This window comes from Monodon monoceros, unplaced genomic scaffold (genome assembly GCF_005190385.1).
Source record: "Monodon monoceros isolate NGI ecotype Baffin Bay Population unplaced genomic scaffold, NGI_Narwhal_1 Super_Scaffold_3, whole genome shotgun sequence".
Taxonomy (NCBI): domain Eukaryota; kingdom Metazoa; phylum Chordata; class Mammalia; order Artiodactyla; family Monodontidae; genus Monodon; species Monodon monoceros.
In genome coordinates this window covers 64,835,986-64,860,368 of record NW_021703780.1, presented here as the reverse complement: position 1 = coordinate 64,860,368, position 24,383 = coordinate 64,835,986, and the positions used below count along the sequence as shown (strand labels likewise).

At 57.8% G+C, this 24,383-nt stretch overlaps 1 protein-coding gene across 1 annotated transcript in view; it reads right to left on the bottom strand.

Annotated features, from left to right (window-relative positions):
* The window catches only part of GNAI2 (G protein subunit alpha i2), a 20,531-nt gene extending 6,767 nt beyond the window's left edge, over positions 1–13,764 (bottom strand). The window contains exon 1 of the mRNA XM_029242519.1: positions 13,488–13,764. Within this exon, the coding sequence (XP_029098352.1) occupies positions 13,488–13,605 (118 nt within the window). The 5' untranslated portion in view covers positions 13,606–13,764. The remainder of the gene's footprint in view (positions 1–13,487) is intronic.
* Positions 13,765–24,383: the final 10,619 nt, after the last annotated feature.

The following is a 24,383-nucleotide window of genomic DNA, read 5'->3' as shown; positions in this document are numbered from 1 at the left end:
ACACACACACACACACACACACACACACACACACACACACACACACATACACACACACACACACACACACGTACCTGTACTGACTCGAGATGCTTCCCTGGCAGAGCCCCATCCTGTATTTCTCTTTGGCCATTGCTGAGGGATTTGCTGGCTCTCTCTCTTGTGACTGTCATAGCAGCCCCAGAAATAGGTACTGTTTCTCCCATTTTACAGACAAGGACACTGAGGCTCAGAAAATTAAAGTCTTGGCCCAAGATCATGTTGCCAGGATTCAGAAAGGCAGGGAGACATGTACGACGATGATGCGTGGCCTGCCCAGCCCTTCTCAAAATGTGGCTCAGATGCTACAGGACGATGCCTTGGGAGGGTGTTTTTTTTGTTTGTCTTTTTAAAAGCAGATTTCCAGGCCCCGTCCCAGACACACAGCCAGATCTTGAGGGGTGCAGGCCAGAAATCTGCATTCCTCAGGGAGTCTGCAGGGAAGTGTGAGACCACTCAACTCCTGGCTGGGGGATGGAGGCAGGGTCCCACCTCTTCCCTTTGCCACTTGCTCCCTGTCCTGAGCTCCAAGTAGAGCGCACCTCAGCTTGGCCTGGCTTTCCCTCCCAGCCTTTGCCCAGACTGTTTGCTCTGCCCCGTCACCGCCAGGCATCCCCTCTTGCCAACTCCAGGCCTTTGCCCGTGCAGTTCTCTTTGCTGGGCACACCTGCCCCATGCCCCACCTACGTGTGTCCCAAGCCTCCTGATCACTGTGGTGGGTCTGTCCCTCTGAGCAGCTCAGCAGGGTGTGTGGTGGGGTCTGTGGGGAAGTCACACTTGAGGACTCTAGCCCCCATATCCCTCAGGGTTGGTTAAGACAACCTCAGAGGATGAAGGGGCTGACACACAAACTACCACGAGCAGCAATAACATCAGCAGTGATGATCACGGCCGAGCTGTGACTAGTGCCCCCTACGTGTCAGATGCTATTCTACGCCTATCACACCCACTAAGTAACCTCACAACAAGCCCCGGGGGTAGCTCTACTCTCACCCCCACCTTGCAAATGAGGAAACTGAGGGACTTCCCTGGCAGGCCAGTGGTTAAGACTCTGTGCTTCCAATGCAGGGGGCACAGGTTCGATCCCCGGTCGGAGAACTAAGATCCCGCAAGCCGCAGGGCGTGGCCAAAAAATAAAATTTAAAAATTAAAAAAGGAAACTGAGAGAGGCTGCTATCACACAGTTATAGCCCCTCTGCAGGTGGCTCACCCTGCAGTGTTGCATGCCTGGTACTGTGGCTGGGCCACACAGTCCCTGCCACTGGGTTTACTTCCCAGGCAGACACAGGTCTGAGTCTCTGCACTGCCCTCGGAGAAGCAGCAGACCCTGCTGAGGCCCCTGCCTGCATCCCCCCTACCTCCCACCCCAGATCCACATTGACCAGGAGGAAACTGAGGTGCAGCTGCGGCCTTCACAGCTGTGAGCCTGGGCATGTCCACAACCCAGAGGCCTCCCTGAGAAGGCCTCTCAAATGCCACCAGCTGCCTGGAATCACTGGGCTTGACTGTCCCAGGCCTGCTTCCCAGGATAGGGGAGCACTGGGGGTGGCACAAATGGGCAGGCTCTGGGCAGGCTGGGGCACGAGCCCCTCTATCGGTCTGACCCCTGGGCACTAGAGGCCCCAGTCCCAGTGCATTCCCCTGGGTGTGGGGTCTGGTCAGTGGCAGCATCCCTCCCTTTCCCTTGGGCAGTGCATGGCAGGGGAACAGCTAGGACCCCTCACACTAACACTTCCCACCTGCAGAGTGGGGACATGGGGAGAGGGCCTGGGAAGGCCTGATGGTGATGCCTAATCACTGAGGCCCTTTCCCCAGGGCCCAGAATATCCATGGGGCAGGGAAGACAGCACTGGACTGGCTAACCACGAGGGCCAGGTGACCGCCTGGCTGTCCTTCCCACCTAGTCACTTGCTCCCACAGAGCAGGACGGAGGGAGCACATCCTGGAGCAAAGGAAGACCCAGGAGCCACAGATCTCAGCCAGTGCAAGAGTGGAGGCCAAGGGTACAAAGTGATGGGTCAGATCGATCATGCCGTCCCCAGCCAGGCGAACTGAGACTCAGAGCGGGTAGATCTCCAGGGCGTAGGGGACCACAGGTGAGGGTGACTTTGGGACCACCGTCCACCTGAGGCACCAGTCTCCTTGTCTGGCCCTTTGATTACTCTCTTGGTAAAGGGTGTGGGCCACTCCATGACCCTGCCCAGAGATGGGGATGACAGCACAAACTTGCTTTGCATCTGATTTTCCTAGCTGCTGCAGACCTGGCAGACACTGAGGTTCCCTTCCCTGTCCCCTTCGAGCCTCAATCTCCCTTCCTCTCCCTTTGAAGAGTTTGGAGGACATTCTCTGCCCCCCACAGGGGTCATTGCAGAACAACTCCCATTTGACAGGTGGACAAACCAAGGTCATGGAGCCCTCATCCCTGGACTCAAAGCTGTCCCATTGTCCTTCCAGCAGCTGCGACTCAAGAGGGAAGGAGTTAAGTGGCAGGACAAGGGTGTGATGCTGGCAGCCAAGCAGGAAGCAGGGGAGAACACCAGGACAGAATCAGAGGCATGGCCCAGGAGCAGCTACAGCAGATCAAGGGACAGAGGTGGGTGGGGCCACAGCATGCTATCCCGGTGGACACCCTGGTTCTCGGGCAGCCCACAAGCTAGATGTCCCAGGAACTCCTTTTCCATCAGGGCCTGATGATGTTCCCCTGTTAGATAGGCTGGTACCTGGAGTGGAGTTTGCTTGTACCTTGCTAATCCTGGGCACCCAGTTCTCCCCACCCAGCCCTGCACCTTCCCTTCAGAGAAGGGGGCTTCACTAGCTGGATCCGGATTGCTGCAAAGGTGCTGGGTGGGGGGAACTCAGCCAGTAGAAGGTGCCAGGAGTCTCCTACCCACAGCTGGCCCACCAGGCGTTCCTTCTCCAGCTGAGACCAGAGGGACCCACAGAGGATCCCTGGGGTGCCCTCAGTGTTCCCACTGGGCCATACCTCTTCCCACCAAGGAAGAAACCTCTGCAGCCCTTGCCCTGGGGCGCAGCTGCTGGGCCCCCAGCAGGCAGGCAGTAATTGCCGAGATGTGCTGGGCGACAGCGGCTGCTCTGCATTAGAACATCTGCTTCCACTCTGGGAGCGCTGGGCCCCAACGGAGGAGGGAACAGATGGGGGAAGGGAGAAACAACGGCTCCACCTGCCTGAACAAGGCCAGCAGGGCCTCTGCAGCAGAGACAGGGCCACTGGTCCAATGGCTTGATGCTGATCCCAAGCCCCAACATCAGGTCTCTGCTGTCGTCTATCTTGAACCCTCTACCTCGCAGACAAGGCTTTGTACTGCAGGGAGGCCCTGACGTGCCGCTTTCCTCTCTGGCCCCACTTTCCCTTCTGAAGAAGCTGTGAAGCCTCGAGTGGCCAGCAGGCCCATCTCTCACTTTCAGATCCTCTCCCAGAGGGAGGTCCAGACCTGCCAGAGCCCTGGTGTCCACCCCGATTCTCCCTGAGATCTCCAAGAGCTGTAGTCCTATCCTGCCCTTCCTCTGACACCTCATCTGTGAAACAGGATACCACCATTATCTCGTCCGAGGAGATGGGTGAGTGCCCGGCACACGGTGAGCATTCAGATCAAAGTTATTATCACTATTTTTTTTACCCTTTGGAAGATGACAGATTTCCCCAAACCTCTCATTTCCTGCAACCCACAGTGACCACGCTGCATAGGTCACTGCAACCGCAGCCTGCAGAGGGGCCTGCTGTGACCATCTCATTCTGAAGGCGAGTTTCTGAGGCTTTCAGACAAAGCACAGCACAGGGCAATGACCCAGTGGCTAAGAGGCTGACTCAGCAGTGGTGGTTCCCTGGCAGGACTTGTGTAACCTGGGACCAGAGTCAGAGCCACTCACTCCTTTGCTGGCTTTTTGCTCTTAGTTGTCACTTCCCTTCACAACCCGGCACTTCTCCACAGCGGGGTACTCCTTCCCGCCCAGCAGCCTCACGGCAGACACTGCTCACTGGCTCTCCTCACCCAGAAGGCTGGGCAGGCTGGGTAACAGGCCTCCCCGCAGAGGCTTTTGTGCTGGTGGGCTCCCCTGGAACATGTGGGGCTTGGGAGAGCAGCCAACTGACGTGGCAGGCCTGAGGGCAGAGATTCTCAGAAGCGGCAGTGGCTGGGACCACAGGGTAGACGGGCAGCAGCCCAGCTCAAAACCCACAGCACGGGCCTGCCCCCTAGCCCCCACCGCCCCCCTCCCAATCCCCTCCCCTGGCCTACCCTGGGGGGGCTCTGGGGGAAGGTAGGGGTGAGCCCTGGGAAGCCCACCCCGAAGACAGCCCTGGCACCACCTCCCACGGTCATCCCAGGAAGGTGCCACGTCTCCAGCGCAGCCGGCGGTTCTGGGGCCCCATAGCTCCCGCCCCTCCCCTGCAGCCTTAGGGTCCCGTCCTGCCACCACCAGGGGGAGCCCGTCAGCCAGAGGCCCGGTGGAGGAGGTGGGGGTTGGGCGGCGCAGAGGAGCGTTGGTTTCTGGAAAGCAGCCGCGGCTAGGGGCAGCTGGGGGAGGTGCCGCAGCCACGGCCCCCTCCCGAGCCTGGGAAGCCCTCGGCCGCAGAGACGCGGCACGCCAGGGAACAATGGAGACGGCAGGGAGGGGCAGAGGGCCCCGCCAGACAAAGGCCCTACAAGGCCCGCCCCTGGTGTCTCTTCCTTCCTCCAGGTGCTGCTCTTTGGCCCCCTCACTCCCTCCAAGGTGGCTCAGCTGGGGTCTGGCACTGTGAGGGGCCGGGCAGTGGGTCTTGGATGGAGCCTGTGACACCCCCACCCACGTGCGTGGCCTTGGCTTCCTCCAGGTGCCCCAACAAACCCGGAACCTCCCTCCCTCCAGTCTCTGCCGCTTGGGAAGCCTCCAGCGGCTTCCGCGGCTTCATGATGCCCATCAGGGAAGCACCAACAACCAGGGCCTGGCCTGCTATTGCCAAGTCAGAGCTCTCTGTGCAAGGGAAATAGGCCTCGGGTTCTGCCAGACATGGAGAGGGCTTTCCAGGGCAGGGCTGTGTCTCCCTCAGTGGGTCCCTGCCCACTGTACACAGGGAAACTGAGGCACCACGTAAGGAAGACCACCCTGGAGGAGAGGAGGCCCTGAGACCTGTGCACTGTTGGCCACTCAGGCTACAGGTCTCACCCTCCACAGGAGCCAGGCAGTGCTGGACAGGGCCCAGGTCATACAAGGAGCCAGGCCATTGGCACACCCCTCTTCTTGAGGCTTCTTCGTTTAAGAAATCGCTTTGCTGTTTTCAAAGAATCTGAATAACCCCTACCTTTCTTCCTGATTCACTGTGGTAGACCCTGGGTGAGATGCCCATGCCTGGGCCTCAGTGTCCCCATCTATGAAATGTACCCCTCAGGGGAGTGTGCCAAGCCCAATGCCTGCCCTGAGCAGCCTCCCTTGGGTCCTCACACCCACCCCAAACTGTCCAGCCCAAGCGGGCAGTTTGCCTATGTGCTCACAAGCCATGGACCGTGCTGAGAATCAAGACATCACAGGTCCCAGCACTGGGCACAAAGAGAGGAGAGGACAGCCTGAGGTCACACAGTGAGGAAGACGGGGGAGTGGGTCCTCTGGGCCCCGAAGTCTTGACTGGCCATGAGGGTGCATGTTCTCAGCTTTGTGTGTGGCCTCATGGCCCACCGACGCCTTGATGCTTCTGCTGCTTCTGCTCTAGCTCTCCTAAGGCTTTTAGGCTCCTCAGTTCCCTAGGGCCTGGCCTGACAACCCAGAGCAAAACCCTGGGAACCTCCGTGGGGGAAGGCAAGGCAAGAAAACTTGGATTTTGGAGGCGAAGTAGCATGAGGACTGGCCTCACCACGTCTCATGCTGTAGCCAGCCCACACCACAGACATATCAGTCTCCACACAGTACCGTACACGGGCTTTGCTCTTAGTGGGGACCCTCTGCTGAAACACTCTTCCCTGCTCCTCATCTGGACAACTCCCAGTCTTCAGACCAGGCTCAGGGGCCCCCATGCTGGACTCTGACAGCCTCTGAGCTTTCCTCAGGCCTGGTCTCAGTCCAAGCCTGGGTGCTGTGGGAAGCACAAGCGTAATGTTAGGGGAAGAGCGAAGCGATAAGCTGCCTGACTGTGACCTAAGTATTCCCGTGAGGGGACGTGGGCCAGATGTATTAGGACGAGGTCACCCCATGGCCACACAGCAGATTTCTGGCTTTAAGCAGGAAAAAGATTCACGCACAGAGTCTTGGGTCCCATCCTCCTGGGCAGATGGTCCCCTTTCAATCTCCTAAAAGAAGAATTGAGGCCCCCCAGGCATATGCAGAACACATGAGCACCCAGAGCATCTGCCTGTCATCCTGACTGAGCAGTTCTTGCCAACTGGGCACAGGCTCCTGAGGGGTGACAAAGTTGGGGGCAGGTGCTCAGGGTCACTACCTGGGTCGCATTTTGGTGTCACCACTTATTGGGTAAGTCACGTGATGTCCCGGACCCTCCGTTTCTGCATCAGTGAAATGGATGTAATGTCAGTCCCAGCCTCGCAGGGTTAAATACGATGAGACCAGCCCTACACGATAGTCATCAATCAGAGGCGGCTGCTGTTATCACCAGAGGGGAAACTGAGGCCCAGTGAAGGCACCCCCAGGCCCAGTGAGTAGTGGGGTGGGGGGAATCCTTACGCTGGATCAAGGGCCCTCTGTCTACCCCCAGGCAGGGGAAACCCAGAGTGAGCTAATCCCGGGGCTGCTGCTCCATTTCCGGGTATTCATCTGGGCCTGCAGCCGGCCTTCCGGCTTTGGAGGGCAATGGCTGCTCGGGAACATAGAAGCAGCCCTCTGCTTTCCTGCTAGCCCCCCTGCCGGCGTCCCTCTCCCAGCCACCACTTCCTGTGGTCAAAGGAGGGGCCTGGAATCCTTCTCAGAGGCGCCACCTTCTCTGAGATCTTGGGCCCAGTGGTTGCTGGGACAGGACAAGGGACAGAGCTGTCTAGATTGACTCCAACCCAGTGACTACCAGTAGGGTCGCCCACAGGCATATGCAGATGAGCCTGCACAGGTGGGGCTCACCTTCTAAATCCCCCAGTTGAGCTGGCTCACACTCCCCACCCCAGTGCAGAGTGTGAGCGGCTCTCTAGCCTCTTCCCCTTTTGGGCTCCTCCTCCTCCAGCTGCTTCCTCCTTTTCCTCTGGTGTGGACACCACTTCCCTGAGAGGCCCAGCCCTGCCATGCAGACTTCACTGCCCCTCCTCCAGCCCGGGGCACAGTAGGTGCTGCCATCAACACCCCCTCTGGATATTCTGAGGCTGTAGCAACCATGGCACCCCGGAATGCTCCGAGCCATAAGGACACCTTCTCAACAAGCCTTATATGATCCCACCTCTAGGCTTTGGTTCAAACTGGCCTGGCATTTACTGTCAAGCCTTGGAAGTGTACCCAGAAGGCCAACACTGAAGGTCCAGCCCAGTTTAGGGAATGTGTGGTTATTCCAGGGAGATTATTCCTCCAACCACCAAGATGACCATAGCCCCAAAAGCAGCATCGGGGTGAGGGTGGAGTGTTTGGGGTTTAGAAAGAACAAGAGCTACAGGCTAGAGAGGCTGGGTGGAGCTGGGCAGAGGGGGCCCCACCCTGCACCTGTGGCTGAGGGAGGGGCTGCCTGAGAGCAGCAGGTAGTAGGGCCACCATCAAAGGGCCTAGTCCTTGCCCTCCCCAGGGCATTCTTAGGCAGGCCCATCAGCTGTGGCCTGGCCAGAACCTGTTAACTCCTTTCCCCCACGGAACTTTTAGGTTAGGACTCCTGCCCTGAGATACTGGGAAGGTGAGATAGAAGCTGGCCTGCACCCTGCCCCCATCCTGCTGGGGAGACAGCACTTAGGCTCTGGGTCGGACTGTCTCGTCCTCTGCTGGGGATGTGGTGAGGCAAGGCCCTGGTCCCTCAGAGGCTAAGGGCTTATGTGGACAAAGCTTCCTCCATCCTGTTCCTGCCAAAAGAATGGGTGGCTTCTAGTGATAGAGACCGAGAGAGACACATCTAGGGACTTAGATCGAGGGCAGGGTGTACAGGACCAGTGTGCCTGCCTCTGGCCCAAGCTGTCCCAAGCGCCAGCCCCTGCTCTGCTGGAGCCTAGGGACCTCACTGGGATCCCATCAGGCCCCACCCCCAGCTACCTGCTGTCACTTGCTGGGCAACTGGGCAACGTTTGCAGGCCTGGGTATCGATGATGTTACCCAGTGACCCTGCAGCTCAGGCCAGCCCAGGGCCAACCCTGGGCCAACCCAAAGAGGTCCTTGACCATGCCAGTCCCCATCTGGCAGCCTAGGCTCCAAGTCAAGCACAGTGGGTGGCTTAACGCTGCCTCAGGGCCTGGCACAGAAGCCTGAACTCCCCAACTGGCTTGACTTCCACCTCTGGCCACAGTGGCAGGCATTCCCTCTGTCCTTACCACCCGCTCTGACCTCTGTCTGGGGTTCTCCAACCCCCAACCCTCCTGGGATACCCCAGCTGAGCTCCAGTGTCACTTCCTTTGCAAAACCGCCCTTATTCACCCAGTCTCCCAGCTCAGGAGTATCACTTGAAGGACCCAGTTTCACTCCTATCCTAGAGGTACAACTTTTCATGTTGGCTGCACCGACATTGGAGTCATGGGCAGGGGCTGAGCCCAGGGGGCCTGAGCAGGACCTAGGCAGAGGGGGTCAGAAATGGCTTAGACCCCTACTCACTCCCTCACTTGGGAGCCCCAGCACTGCACCACCGACTCAGGAAGACAAAGCCTGGCTTAGCCTGGGGGAGGGGTGGGGAGAAGAGACTCTGAGGCCCAAGCTGCCCCGCCCCCCATTCAAGTGCTAATGAATCCAGCCTGAAGGCGGGATAGCGGGATGGTGGGATGGTGAAGGCCATGGGGAGAATAGGGAGGCTGGAGGCTGGCCTGGGTACCAGCCCACGTGGTACCCAGGGCCCTGACACACCCCCAACCCTAGACCCCCAGGAAGGTGGCTCAGTCCCCAGAGGTTGGGCCTAAGGTCCCCAGGACAGTGTGTCACTCCAGATGGCACCCAATGTCTGCAAGCCTCAGTCTCCCGCTTGCTGTGAGCAGCTGCCTAAGGGAAAGGGAGGCGGTTCCCAGGGGCTCCATACTGTAGCCAGGCAGCCTCCAGGCTGGGGAGCTCCCTCCCCACCAAACTCTCAGCTCTGCAGGAGTCAGCAGAGGGTCCCCCACCTGTTTTCACACCCCCAGACTTTGGTGTACTGTCCTCACAACACCTGTGGCTGTAGGCAGGCACTGCGTCCCAGGTTATGGATGGAGAGCCGGTCACCTACTAGGATTTCACCTGTCACTGGGTTTCTCAGCCAGTACACTAGGTGGAGCTGGGATTTGAACCTAGGTCTGTGTGACCCCAAGAGCCAGTCTAAGGAGGGTGAGCCCTCCTCCCCACAGGCCAGGAAACACCCACCCAAAGGCTTGGGAACCAAGTTGGTCCCTCTGCCCCCAGTGCCTGACCCTGGTAAATGTTGCTAATTTCTCAAGGCCACCCAGAGGACCCCTTCTCCAGGAAGCAACGCCCCTGCATTCATAGGCATCATTAGACTCTACCCATTACCTAGCCAGCCAGGATCCTGGGCTAGCCCTTCCCACTAACTCCAGCTACACCAAGCCCCAAGCAGCAGCCCCAGAATTATTTATCCCTGTTCACGGATGTTCGCAATAGTGTTTCACTCTTTCCATACACACTGAATAGGCACCTACAGTGTGCCACGCCCCTTGTGAGAGACACAGACAGGACAAAGGTCACAAAACTCCCTTCCTTTTCATTTGATAAACCTAATTGAGCCCCTGTATGTGCAGGCTCCGCACTGGCCAGGCCAAGAACTCCTGCAGCATTACTCTGGTCTGAGCCACATGACTATGGGGCAGCTCCAGCCCTAAAAGCTAGACAGGCTCTACTGGAGTGGTAGAGACAGCGGGCCTGCAACAGTCCCCAAAGAGCCTGAGCTGAAAGGAAGAATGTAAAGCCAGTCTCCCATATGAACAGTTGGAGTCCCTACTGTGTGCTGTGCCCTGTGACAGGCTGCACACTCGTCAGCAAGAGATCTGCATGGAGTGGGATAAGGGCTGTCTCTGAGGTGCCAGCATAGCCTGCTGAGACCAGGAGGAAACAGCCTGAAGAACTTTTCCCTCAGTCTCCCAACCCCCCAGTCCTGGTCATTGGCCCTACACTGAGCCCTTGCCACCTGCCCATGATATGGCAGGCGATGGCTCAGTGGCCGCCATCTTGCTCCTCCATCTACCCATCCCCAAGACCAAGTTCACACCAGTAGCACTGCTTTCATTCAACTAACAGACAAGAAGCACCCAATAGGTATCATGCTGCATGCTGGCACAGAAGGCTCAGAAATGAACAGGATGCAGCCCTGCCCCTGTCACAAGGGAGGGCAGCTGTGACCTGGACAAATACCACACTCTGATGGGGGTAGCGCTGGGGGGGGTGGGGGCAGGGGGCAGAGGAGCCTTGGAGAAGGGGGTCTGTCAAAGAAGGATCCTGGGAAGCGATCCCTGAGCAGAGTCTTGAAGAACGATCAAGTAGGAGTGAAACGGCAGAAAAGTACATCAAGGGAAGGGAACAGATACAAAGTCCCAGGGGCAAGAGAGAACTGCTGTATTTATATCCTGAAGCCTTCCTGGGGCCAGCGATGGGCACTGTCTCTCCCTTCTCTGTAGACTGCCCACACGAGCCCAAACAAATCAAAGTCACTCTCTAAACACACACACTCTGGTTTACTTTCCCCTAAGTGCCCAGCCTGAGGCCCCAAATTCTACCTGGGGACAGCTGGTCAGTCAAGTTGAACTGGGTGGAGGCAGGGGTATCGCTGAAGTAGGGCTGGTATCAGCAACTCTGCTCCCCCTACCAAGCTGCCGGAAAAAACCCTCTCACCAGTTAGTGTGTATCACATCTGCCTTTGCCCCGGTGACAGTGACAGTGACTATGTTCGCTTGCTGGCGGGGCAACCCAGGACGGAAAGGAGCCAGTATGCGGGTGGGGCAGCAGGCGTGGTTCTGGCTGGGAGGCAAGGCTGGCAATTGCCCAGCCTGAGTTCCGTTGCCTGGACAGGTCTTTCCGCTACGTGGGACAGGCACCCAGCTCTCTGAAGCTGCCTCGGCTAGGCTCCCATCACCTCCTTGTACCTGGATAGGAAAGGGATGGCCAGCCAGGATCCTCCTCCAGGCAGTCCTGGCAGATTGAGTCCTCAATTTCAGGCAAAGTTTGGTCTCCCAGCCCCTCACAGTGCATCCTCTGCAGGGTCTTAGCCCCCACTCCCCACTCCCAACAGGAACCTCCACGAGGTCCCTGTTCCCCCCATCCTGGGCACAGCACTCCTCTGGCCCAAACCCAGGAAGCCCATTTCACAGAGAAAGCAAAGGCCAGAAGGGCAGAATGCTGAGATGGACTCCCCAGTCTAGAAAATGCTGAGCATTTCTATGGAACCCTGCACCCCTGGTTGCTGCCGGCCCAGCATGGGAGGGGTGGCCAGTCCTAAAACCTGAGCCAGGCTCCAAGCAGCAAAGACTGGTGGAATGGGGTCAGGACACAGAACAGGCCAGGAGCCCCATGGCCCAGTCCCACATCTTCTCGGGCACTGCCATAACTGCAATCGGCCTGGGAAGGGGCTGGCTAGAGACCCCCTGGCCGGGCACTGGGAGGCAGCAGTACCGGAAGCAGTACCCTCCCCAGGCCCAGCGGGCAGCAGCGATGGGCATTCCGCCGCGTCGCCACCCACTCGCTGCTGCCGCTGCCGCACTCGCAGCAGAGACAGGAAGAGGCAAGCGCCCAACGCAAAACAGCCCAGGAGGCTGGGCCGCCGCCCCTTCCCGCCCCTTCTCTTCCTCCCCGCAGTGGCAGAGGAGCGGATGCCATTTTGAAACCTCCGGGGCTGTGCCCCTGAGGCCAGGCCCCCAGGGACAGTCAACAGATGGGCCCAGGATGGAAGACATGCTGTCCCTCGGCCATATGCTCAGCATGAAAAGCCCCGCTTTTCACAGCCTGGGGACCCCACGCAGCTCTGGGGCTGAGGGGCCACACCCCCCCCCACATACAGGTCCAGCCTCCAATGCTGCCGCGAGGGCCTCCCTCACCCCCATGCCTGAAACCCCCCCAAATCAGGCCACCACTGGGCACCACACCTGTTCCCAGGGGGAGGCTGGACTGGGACAACTACCAGGCCCGCAGCCCCTGCACAAATCCACTTCAGATGCCCACCCCCAGCAGGCCCCCAACTACTCAACCAGCTGGTCCACCACTCACAGGGCCTCAAGATCCGACAGGCCCACCCACCCCCGGAGGCCACTTCCCAGGCCTTTGGGCCCAGAAAGGGTGCGGGAAGACTAGCACCCATCAGCATATCTCCTTGGCCCGCCCGCCGGGGGCAGCAATATGTCGGCTGTCTCACCACTTCCACTTCCCCCCACCCCTCAAGCAGCCACCATCTTCCCTGGCCTTGGAGGCGACGCAACCCAAACTCCTCCACACTCCCTCCTACTCCCAGATGCCCCCCTCACTGGCCCAGACAGGGTTTAGAAACTGGGAAACAGATACCCAGCAGAACTCCCTGGGAAGCTTGAGGCCAGGTCCCCTCCCCCAACATGACCAGTGGAGCCTCAGTCCAGCCCCTTAGAGGTCTGGGGCCAGTCCACTCAGCCCGGCCCACCTGGTGTAGGAGGGGTGGGGGAACCTGGAGAAGGCCAGAGTGTGGGAGAGGATTTAAGAGCAGGGGAGCAGAGGGTTTGAGGAGAGATGTGTGCAGAGAGGGAGCTGGTGGGCCAGATGCAGGGAGCAGGGGTCTCTAAAGGTTTGGGGGTTCTGGCTGGAGAGAGAGCTCATAAGCAGTCATCCCACTTGAGAGGTCCCTTGGGGTCAAGGTGCACAGGTGGAGAATATTGGGTCCAGAGTAGGGATGGGGCACAGAGGGAAAAGGAGGGAGTGACTGGGGGCCTGGGAGGGGCCCTGGAGATACTCATGCCCAATAGGAATAGGGGGAGCAGGTGAGGGAACAGGTGGTGCCTGAAGGTGGGGGCCGAGTGGGATTCTGGGGGGTTGGGTAAAGTCTAGGGAAGTATGAAAGGACAGGCAGGGGCTCTGAGGATCTGAGAGGTTGGTCAGCAAGGGTGGATGGTGAAGCAGAGTTCTGGGCAGCGGGTGTTGGGGCACTGGTGGCTGGATTTGGGGGTTTGGGGTCTGGAATGAGTTGAGGATGTGATCTGAGAGTCTGGGCTATGGATCAGAGGTCTAGGCCAACCCAGAGTTTTGATCCATTATTTGTATGTCCTTGTCAGGCGGGTTTGGGGGGTTCAAGTCCAGGTGTGGGGGGTCCAGGCCGAGTCTGAGAGCTCGAAGCCCTAGTCCTCAGGTCAAAGTCGGGGATTTGGGCGGGGAATCGGGGGTCCCAGCGCAGGGTGCGGCCTCACCCAACAGCAGCAACTTCACCTCCCGCGCCGCCTTCTCTCCGTCTTCCCGCAGGTTCTTGTCGATCATCTTGGAGCGCTCGGCCGCCGCCTTGTCCTCGGCGCTCACGGTGCAGCCCATCCCGCCGTCCGCCGGCCCGGCCGCTGCCCGGCCCCCACACGGCCCCGGCCCAGCTCGGCCCCGCCCGACCCACTCTGCTCCCGCCGCCGGCCCTCTACGAGTAGCTCACAGGTCGGCAGTTCCGAGCGTCTGCGGGCGGTGCCTTCCAGGCCGCCGCGCACCGACCGCAGGGCGGGCAGGGGGTGGGGCCGGAGCGAGTCAGGCCCGGGTCTGGGACGGGGCGGGGCCGGAGGTGGGGCCATATGAGATTCGGGGCTGGTGATTGGCGAAGGCGAAGTTAGGGCGGAGCGAAGGCGAAGTTAGGTGCGGCCCAAGCTCGGCTCGGGCTGGAGGCGGAGCCACGCCAAGGGATAGCGGTAGGGGTAGAGCCTAGCCCAGAAGGATTGAGCGCAGGGCGGGCTGTAGGCGGGGCCGGACTCCGATTGGGTGCGGGGCGCCTGGAGCTCCGCTGCCCGACGGCGGGGGCGGGCGGATCTCGTAGCCTGAGGATGGAGATCCAGTGCACCTCAGGGGCCGAGCAGGAACCAGTCCTCTTAGTTGGGCGAGCAGAGCAGAGGAGGCGTGTCTTCGTCACTTGTTAATGAACCCAATAAACTTGTTTCAGGATCCACAGAGCCCCGGAGGCTCTCTGGACTGCTGCTTTCTTAGTCTTAAAGCGGGGTTGGCCCCTTCTCTCTAGGTTGCAGTTAAGAAAAAGGTTTATTGCCACCTCAACACTTTTGCCCAGGTTGTCTCCCTACAGCTGGGATGCCTCCTCTAATCATCCAAGACTTATCCATCCTTCTCTGATCTTCTAGGAGGTATCCTCCTGCAGGTAGTTATCCTGGACTCCTTCATGGGACCCAGCAACCATGACCCACGGGAGAGAAAGAGAGAGAGAGAGAGAGAGAGAGAGAGAGGGAGAGAGGTGCCACCTGACTTCTGGGAAGATAAGTGGCCATGATCTTATGCCCTGTCACCCCTGGACAGTGGCTGCAACCCCATGGCTGGACAAAGGTGGGGTGGAGGCAGCAGCATTTCTAAGGGGACATTTCAGTCTTTCTGATCCTGTTCTCCAGGAGAAGGCCACAGCCCTGACCTCCGATGGACATTTAAAAAGTCTGCCAAGGGTTACCCAGGAAGGTGTCCTGTGTGGCCCTAGTGCCATGAGCTGGGGAGGCCCCAGTCCAAAGACAAGGAAGGTCCACAAATCAGGGAAGGGAGCTGGCCACCAATGCTTGGTCATCAATGCTTAGCCACCCACAGTCCCCTGTTTAGCACAGACTCCCTCCTTACCACCTTGATACACATCTTCCACTCTCAATCCTCAGTCTGCTCTCCCTGGAATGTCCATGTGTCCCTCTCTGAATGGCTCTCTTGTTGAGGGGGCATTGGCCTGTAAGTCCTCAAATGGTTCCCGCAGGGCTCCCTCCTGCCTGGAACCAAAGCTCAGGCAGGCCCTGCCATGAGCACTCAGCGCAACTGTTGAAAACACAATGCCCACCCAGGGACACAGACATTCAGAGATATGCTCTATACATCCATACATAGGCTCAGCCTCCAAAATGCTTCAAATCCACAGAACACACTGTAAAAATGGGTGCACACAGCCAAGAACACAGCCTGTCCACACAGACTACAAACCCAGCTCCAAGGTGGGCCTCTTCCCCTGTCAGCCCCGCCCCTCGCTTGAGAGCTGATCCTCCCTCCTTGGGCCTCCCCAGCCTGCTCCTAGCAACAGGCAACAGCTCTAGCAGTTGCCAGGCAACAGCTCTAGCATTTGCCAGGCAACAGGGAGAAACTGTCCGTCCCTTGGAGGCCAGGCTCACCAGAGGTAGGTAGACACAGACCCCAGTCAATGGAGGTGAGGCAGGACAGGGCCACTGGGAGGCATGGCTTCCCCCAGCCCCAAGCCAGTTCCTGTGGTATCTGCACCCTTCCCACCAGTTAGCCACCCGCTTCCAGTTAAGTGCTCTTCCTACAGAGTCCAGCAACCCCTGCATCCAGTGCTCCTGGCTGCTCCCTCACCATTTTCATGGGGGTCCCCAGGGCTACTGCGAAGTCTCTGTTTGCTCCTCCAGTCACACACCTCCCACTCCAGGGGCTCAGAGCCCCACAGGCCCAACTTCTCCCCCAATCACCAGCCCCATGTCCACCGCTGCTCTGAAACCCAGACACTTCGGGTACCCCCAATAACCCCTGTTCCTAGGCTTTCCACTTTGTGACCTCCCACCAGCCAGAGCCATGACCCTTGCTCCCCACCCCTACATCCTGTCAGTTTCTTCCCCTCCTTAACTCCCCCTCAAATACATCCCCATTCTCTGTCCCCACTGTCCCTTATTCTAGGCCTCCAGCTTCCTCCCTGGCTCTCCTGTTTCTCTACAATCCATCCTCTACATGGCAGTCAAGGGGATCCTGTTGAAAGAAACCAAATCACTCTCTTGCACACAAACCTTCTGTGGCTCCCCAGTACCCTGAGGATAAAGCCCACACACACGGCTTTGGACTGTGCAGGGGCAGAGGTGGCACAGTGGTGATTGACAGCAGGGACTCTGAGGAGCACTCCACAAACTTGCCGGCTGCATATTACTTTGGACAAGTACCAGAAACGCCTTGTGCCTCAGTTTTTTGTTGTCTTTTTTTAATTTTTTTTTTTTTTTTGGCTGCACCGGGTCTTAGTTGCAGCACACAGGATCCAGTTCCCTGACCAGGGATCGAACCCGGGCCCCCTGCATTGGGAGCTTGGAGTCTTTTTTTAAATAAATTTATTATTTATTTGTTTGTTTTATTGTTGGCTGTGTTGGGTCTTTGTTGCTGCGCGCGGGGCTTTCTCTAGTTGCAGCCAGCTGGGGCTACTCTTCGTTGCGGTGCGCAGGCTTCTCATTGTCATGGCTTCTCTTGTTGCAGAGCACGGGCTCTAGGCGCGTGGGCTTCAGTAGTTGTGGCGCACAGGCTTAGTTGCTCCGAGGCATGTGGGATCTTCCCAGACCAGGGATCGAACCTGTGTCCCCTGCATTGGCAGGTGGATTCTTAATCACTGAGCCCCGGGAGCTCGGAGTCTTAACCACTGGACCACCAGGGAATTCCCATGTCTCAGTTTTTTTTATCAGTAAAATGGACCTAACAGTAATAGCTACCCACTACACTGGCTGAGGTCACGGATAAGGGAGGAAATGTAGCTAAATGTTCAGAATGTGCATGGTACACAAAACGCCCTCAGTAGGGGTGAGTTGTTGTAACAGTAATTTCTTTCTGCCAGGCCCCTTAGGGGCTGTCCCCAACCAAGGCCCACCTCATCTCCCTCCATTTGCAACACACCAGCACTCCAGCCATCTGACTTGCCTTGCTCCCCATTCTCTTGCACGTCCCCCATTCCCTTCCCCCACTTCCCTCCTCCCAATCTTTCATTCCCTGGCTGTGAGCTGGGCATCTCTGACTCCCATTGTCCTGGGGCTTCCCCTCCCCAGCCAGATGCCACTATCCCAGTGGTGAGTCTCTGCCACCCACCCAGATCTCTGATTCCAGACCCCTTACAGCATAGTCCTTGAGGGTGGCAGGTAAATATTTGTCAAATGAAACGAATGAATCACACAAAGTTTAACCCACCCTTCCAGGGGTTCCCCCTGGAGCGGGGAGAGGTGAAAACACTAATCCTGCCATCACTATAAAAATATTCACCATAGTTGTTTGTGCAGAGAGGGTAGAAACTCATGGTGCCTGGGAAGGTCAGGGAGCCTTCTTGGTGGAGGTGGTGTGGGGAGTATTAGAGGGAGAGGATCACTGAGGGAAGTGGGAACAGGGACTGGGAGGGTGGGTTCGGGAACGGGCTAGGGAGAAAATCAACAGTCAGAGCTAGAGAAACACCTGGCTTTGAAGCTGAGGCCACTGAGACCCAGAAGGGGTCAGGACGCAACCACAGTCATCCAGCGAGGGACATCACAGGCATGCTGCTTCCTTTACACTTGGGAACCCAGGAGCCCTTTCATCCTTTCAAGAGACATTGTTCTGGGGGCGGAGGATGGTTGCCCAGCCAGGGCTTCATGGGCACCAGAGGAGGCATGACTTGTGTCTGTGCATGCTGGTCCAGCAGCACCTGAACTAGACCGTAAAGGACAGTAAAATGACATTCAGCAGAACTAAGGATGGCATCCCAGCTGGAATGGAGAAGTGGCAGCTACTGGCTCACGTGGACAGCTAGGATAACTTCGAGGCTCACCGCAGTCCACAGAGCAGGTCCAGCTTGTCCTGAGCTCCTGTCGTGCACCAGGCTGAACAGGGTGAGGAACAGAGACCCCCTCAGTGGGCTGCGACACCCCGGCCCACAGACTCCAGGAAGGGGAAGCTGCCAGAACTTCCCCAAAGGCAGTTTCGGGGTGGGTGTGTTTGCCCCCACCAGAGTCCAAGAACAGGCAGGACCCCACAGGGATGCCAAGTCCAGGATCCTGGCCACTCCATCTCCATGGCTCTCAGGTGGCAGGGAGTCCCCAGCTAGGCCCTGTACCACCAAATCACAGCTTTGCAGATAGGGCCTCAGCAACTTCTGTTTGTAGATCTCAGTGGTCAGAGCTGGCTCCCTCCCTGCAACCCTGAGCCAGGCTCCACCTCCTAGTGCATCCCCTGCACTTCCCCTTTCCTGCTTCTGAGCCCAGCAGCACTTCTGAGATTGGAGTCAGCCACCTTGCCCTCTCTGCCCCTTCCTTCCAAACCGCTATTCCCAGGCTTCTCTTACCCCCAGGGAAACAGTCCCAAGCCTGGCAGGCCTTGGGGTCCAGGGTTCCCTTTCACAGTCATCCACCTCCTTCAATTGGCTTTGGCCTGGAGAACTCAGGGCCCAGCACTCCATGCTCAAGTTTCTGGGGGCTAGGGGATTCCACCTGACACGGGCAGGAGGCTCTGAGAGGAGTCCTTTGTTCAACTACTGTTTGCTGTGAAACTACTGTGTGCCATTATGCCGAGAACCTTAGGGTGAGGAAGGGAGCTGGGACCCTGCCCTTCAGGAGCACGCCAAACACGTAAACAGGGAAATGAACGCCACTGTTTTGGAATAACTCAACAGGGTGACACGAGAGCCACTGGGAGGTGTATGCAGGAGGAACAGTCCAGGGGCTTCCCTGGTGGTGCAGTGGTTAAGAATCCGCCTGCCAATGCAGGGAACATGGGTTCGAGCCCTGGTCCGGGAAGATCCCACATGCCGTGGAGCAACTATACCCGTGCGCCACAACTACTGAGCCTGTGCTCTAGAGCCCGCGAGCCACGGCTACTGAGCCCGCGCACCTAGAGCCTGTGCTCTGCAACAAGAGAAGCCACTGCAATGGGAAGCTCATGCACCGCAACAAAGAGTAGCCCCCGCTCACCGCAACTAGAGAAAGCCCGCGCGCAGCAACGAGGATCCAACGCAGCCAAAAATAAATAAATAATTTTTTTTTAAAAAAGGGGGGCTTCCCTGGTGGCGCAGTGGTTGAGAGTCCGCCTGCTGACGCAGGGGACACGGGTTCGTGCCCTGGTCTGGGAAGATCCCACATGCCGCGGAGCGGCTAGGCCCATAAGCCATGGCCGCTGAGCCTGCGCGTCCGGAGCCTGTGCTCCGCAACGGGAGAGGCCACAACAGTGAGAGGCCCACGTAACGCAAAAAAAAAAAAAAAGAAAAAAAGAGGAGGAACAGTCCAAGGAGGGGAACTCTGAATGATGAGAAGGGACCAACCATGTGACAAGCCAAGAGAAGAGAGCGATAGGCAGAGGCGACAGCAAGTGCAAAGACCTTGGGGCGGGAAGGGCCTGAGTGTTCCTGGAACAGAAAGGCCAGCCTGGCCAGAACACCCAGAGCAAGAGGGACTGTGGTGTGAGGGAGGCCAGCCATGAGGCATCAGTGAGGCACAGGGAAGGCAGGGGGCTCCCAAGTGCCCAAGAGATGCTGAGGTAGGAGTTCATATGAGCCTACAGTGGACAACAGCATCTCCAAGCCAGTGACCCATGTCTGGCCCTGAAAATCCAACTGATCCTGGCACTCAGGGTGCTGCTGATATGACTGCGGGAGAACTGCCCAGTGACTTAGCAGGGGACCCAGGGAGCCTTCAAGGCTTTGGGTCCATGACTGAGCTGAGCCCACCTCCATGTCCTTGAAAAGCTCTTGTCCAACTTGCCACTGTGTCTGTTACCTATGCAGCCTCTAAAGGCTCCCTCCCCTGGGTAACCCAGTGTCCTTAGAGGGCCTGGGAAATGATAATCAGCCCTACCCCGGGAGCCACTCCTCTGCTCACCCTGTTGCCTAGCCTTCCCTGCCATGCTGTCCAAAGGCTGGGGCTGGTAGCTTCTGCAACTCGTTGGGGCCTTCATTAGCACTGCTTCCTGGAATTTAATTTAATGAAGGAGCAAAAACAACCCTAATGAAGGTAATCCAACAGCAAGCAGCCCATGAGATGCCTCCAAGGCCCAGCCACCAGGGCTCAGGAGCTTCCTGTAGATGGTGACCAGGAGCAGAGGGGGAAGAGAAAGGGGACCTGTTCTGGGAGAGATGCTGGTCACTGAGCCCTGGAAGCATGGAACATTGCTCTGCAGTACTGCAGGGAACAAATGCTGCCACTGAAGCCAACTAGACAGAGTTAGAGGAATAAGCCTGGTTGGGGATGGCTTCAGGCTGCTGGAGAAAAGCTTTTGAGACGCCCTGGGCCAGCACCGGCTGTCACAGCACAGGCCCAGCTGTGGGCCAGCACCAGTGGGTAGTCAGGAGGGGTCAGATCATCAGGGCCAAGGGCAGGGAAGAGTTTAAATTTTATTCCAAATGTGATGGAAACAATTGGAGGGTTTGGGGGAATTCCCTGGCAGTCCGGTGGTTAGAACTTGGAACTTTCACTGCTGGGGCCCAGGTTCAATCCCTGGTCAGGGAACTAAGATTCCACAAGCTGTGCAGCCTAAAAAAAATAAATAAATAAAAATTAAAAAATTGGAGGGTTTTTAAGGGCAGGTGACATGATCTACTATTTTAAAGTTCCCTCTGACTGCTATGGAGAGTGTGGCCCCTGTGGACAAGAGAAAAGGCAGGGAAGGAGGCACGGGGTGACCACCATGTGGTGCAGGAGATGAGGGTGATGGAGTGACACCTATGGGGACAGGGCTGTCCCACATCCTCTAGGAGAGGCTAGCTGGAGACATGTGGGAGGCAGGGCATAAATAACTGGACTGAGCTAGTTTCCTTCCAGCAGGTTTGGGCTGACTAGTCCCCTTTCAGCCTTCTCCACAGGCCTGACCTCTTCTCCCAATAGACATGGCTCCAAACATTTAAAGAAAATCTGTTTAAAGGGTTCCCCAGGCCCCTATAGTCGTTTCCCCAGCTCTGTGCACCTCTCTACTCCGCTGCTGGAGTTCCCTTCCCATTTCTCCATCGCTGGGAAGCCTTCCTTGCCCTGCACCCAGGTCTCGGGCACCGCCAAGCTTCCCAGGAGCTCCAGGACTGTATTGCACAAGGGAAAATGCCGGAGGCTCAGATGTGGGGTGAGCCTCAAAGACCAGAGCCTGTCCCTCAGCTTTCGGCCTCCTGCCACCCTGTTCCCAACCCTGCCCTAGTACCCCTTAACACTGCCTGCCCTCGGCCCACCGCAGCCACCTCGCACCCTCCCCGCTCCCTATTCGCGACCTCCCCCCCCCCAAGTTTACCTCCCCCGCCTCGAGGCCAAGCTGAAACCGGAAGCGGCATCTGAGTGCGCCGCCCCGCCTCTTCCGGGGCTTCTCTAGGCGGGAGTGCGGGGTTTGGGTGGTGCTAGAGGCAGGGCACGGCTTCGCGGGGCAGCGGCGCCTCCTAGCGGGTCTTTGGCGCAACGCCGGAGCCGAGGCGGGCCTAGCGCCCGCACCTCCCCGCAGTCCTCTCCTCTCCTCCCGACTGCCGCTCGCCATTACCCCCACCAGGCCTGCCTTCCTGTTTCGTTCTGCCTCCAGCCCTGGCCCCCGCCTCCGCCGATCTGCCCACTCGGTGGCCAGAGAGGCCCTCCCTCCATAGGGCAGTAGCCGTTCGGTGTCCTCTGGCTCAGAGACGTCCGTGGCGCCCCATGGCCCTTGCCCTGCTCTGACCCCATCCCTCCTGGCCTTCCTCCAGCCTTAGCCGCCCTCTCGGCCCATCCTCAGAACGTGCCATGACACATGCCTTCCTGCTTCTTCTGGTCCTGGCATCTTCGCCGCCTCCGTTCCAGGATGTTTTCTAGCCTCCACCCCGCAAATTCACAGCGGAGATTAAACGCTGATTTGGTTGACTATCCCGGTGGGCACTTCCCCTGCTTCCGGTGCGATTTGGGGGCTCCGGGTGCCTTGCTGAGCTTGACCCCAGAGTAGATGTGGGCAGCATAAGGAGAGGAGCTGGGCGATGCTTGGTGGGGCTCCCAGAACGCTTGGTCAAGGGTGGGGCTGGGACTCGGCCCCTTCCTCCGCACCAGGAACCCCTCCAAGGTCAGGCAGCTCATGGGGGGCCCAGGCCTGGCTCCCTGAGGACCCGGCCAAGTGTGGGACTGGCAGTTCCTCACCCTCCCGCCCCGCCCCGCCCGGAGCCTTCCTGCCTGCCCTCTTCCCATGCGCCAGCCAGGACGCCTTCCTGGACAGCCTTGGAGCCTCAGGGCCCCGCTTCACAGCCATAGCTGACCATCCCCACTACCAGGTCCTGTAACGTGTTGGGTGGGTCACTGCGCCGCCCAGACTCTGGCCTTTGACCGCCAGGGGGCAGCAGAGGCCGCCTTCTATGGATCTTCTGGGGCGGGGGTGGGGGTGGGGTGTGCGGGTTAAGTCTAATCCTGTCCAGGTCCCGCTGTGCGTGGCAGGGCAGGTTTGCAGCCTTGTATGGTTTTGAAAGCAGTTTTGTTCTTTCCGATTTTTCCCAGGGCTACTTTTTCTTCCTAAGTAGCTTGCAGTCTATTATTACTGTTCCACGTCATTTGAAAGTTAGTTGCTGGATGACTTTAAACTGAGGTCAAGGCAGAGATCTGGAAGAGTCTTCTGGGTCCCTGCATATGCTCTTTGATGTCCCTGGCTTCATCGTGGACCCATGATGTTCCTAGCTACCAGCAATTGGCCTGGCCAGGCCAGGCTGTGGCCACCCTGCGTGTTCCCTGATACGACTCCCCAAGCTCCGCGTACTGTCTTCCAGCTCAGTACTTCTAGGGCTCTGGCCCAGAAGTCCTTCACCTGCCTCCAGCCCACCACGCTGCCAGCTTCTTCGAATCTCTTACCCTCAATAGGGGCTTCTTCCCAGTCTTCCATAAACGCCTCTGTTGGCCCTGCTCCTCTCACTTCACACAAATTGTCTACACTTTATGTTTTCTTTTCTACCTCTCTTTCCTCTACCCTCTCCAGGCAGGCTTGCCCCTCCCTCCACAAAAAAAGCCGTAGTCAGGGTCCTCAGTGACCTACACGTTGCTGGACCCAGTGGTCTGTGCTCCACCCTCACCTGCTTGAGCAGCTGATGCTCGTCTGCTTCCCAGGAGCCCACATTCTCCTGGGTTTCCTCCCACCTCCTGGCTGCTCCCTCCAGCTTTTTTGCTGGTTCCACCTCATCTCTCCTACCTCCTAACAGAGGAATGTTCCAGGGCTCAGTCCCTACTGCTGCCCTCCTCCTTCCAAACCCATCTGCCCCCATCATATCCAGGAGCCTGGCTTTAAGTACCAATCCACACTCTTTATCTCCCAGATCCAAAGCTCCAGCACTGGTCACTCTACTGAACTTGAGTCACACACCTAGCAGCAAACATGGCATTTCCACTTTGATGTCCAGTCAGTGTTTTAAACTTTTCATGGGCAAAATTGATCTCCCTCCCAAGCCTACTCCTCCCACCGCCTCCCTCAGCAGATACAGTGGCAAGTTGGAGTCACTCTGGACTTGTCTCTGCCCTTCCCCTCATACGTACCCAAGCCATCAGGGAATCCTTCAGGATATGCCCAACGTCTCACCCCAACTCTGCCACTACCTGGGCTGAGACACCTGATATGTTTGTCTGGAACAACTGTAGTAGCCCTTGTGTCAGTGTCACCCTTGGCTCCCCATCTCCCACCCCAGAGTCTAGTCTCAATGCAGCAGCCAGAATAATCCATTTAAAACCTAGAGTTGCTACTGAGTCAGATCCTGCCCCCTCCTCTGTTCAGGACCTGGCATTGGCTCTTGCCTTTTCCACAGAAAAATCCAAAGTCCTATGGTGGCTGGCATGGTCCCACAACATCCCCTCATTAGCCCCCAATCGCCCCTTCTACCCTCTCCCACCTCTCTCAGCATCAGCCTCGATGGCTTCCTGGCTGCTCCTCTCCCAAGCCGGCACATTCTGCCTCAGGGCTTTGCACTGGCTGATCCCTCTGGCTGGAATGTTCCCTGCAGACATCTGCATGGCTTTCTCCCTCTCCAAGTTCTGATCAAACATCCCTTCCTCAGTGAGGCCCACCCTGACCCACCTCCCAACCCTTGTTCTTTTTTAATTTTATTTGGCTGCACCACGTGGCATGTGGGATCTTAGTTCCCCGACCGGGGATCAAACTCGTGTCCCCTGCATTGGGAACGTGGAGTCTTAACCACTGGACCGCCAGGGAAGCCAGCCCCTAACCCTTATTCTTCATTGTCCTTTACTCCCTATACTACTGATCATATGCTAACAAATGATATAACTTACTGATTATGTCTCATGTTTCTGGTCTGAATCCAATCCCCCACCTATAAGTCCAAGGAAGGCAGGGCTCTTCACTTTGTTCATTGCTGTACATACAGGTGCTAGAAGAGTACCTGGCACATAGGAAATCTTAATAAATACTTGTCAAATGAGTGAACAATGAATTCCTTT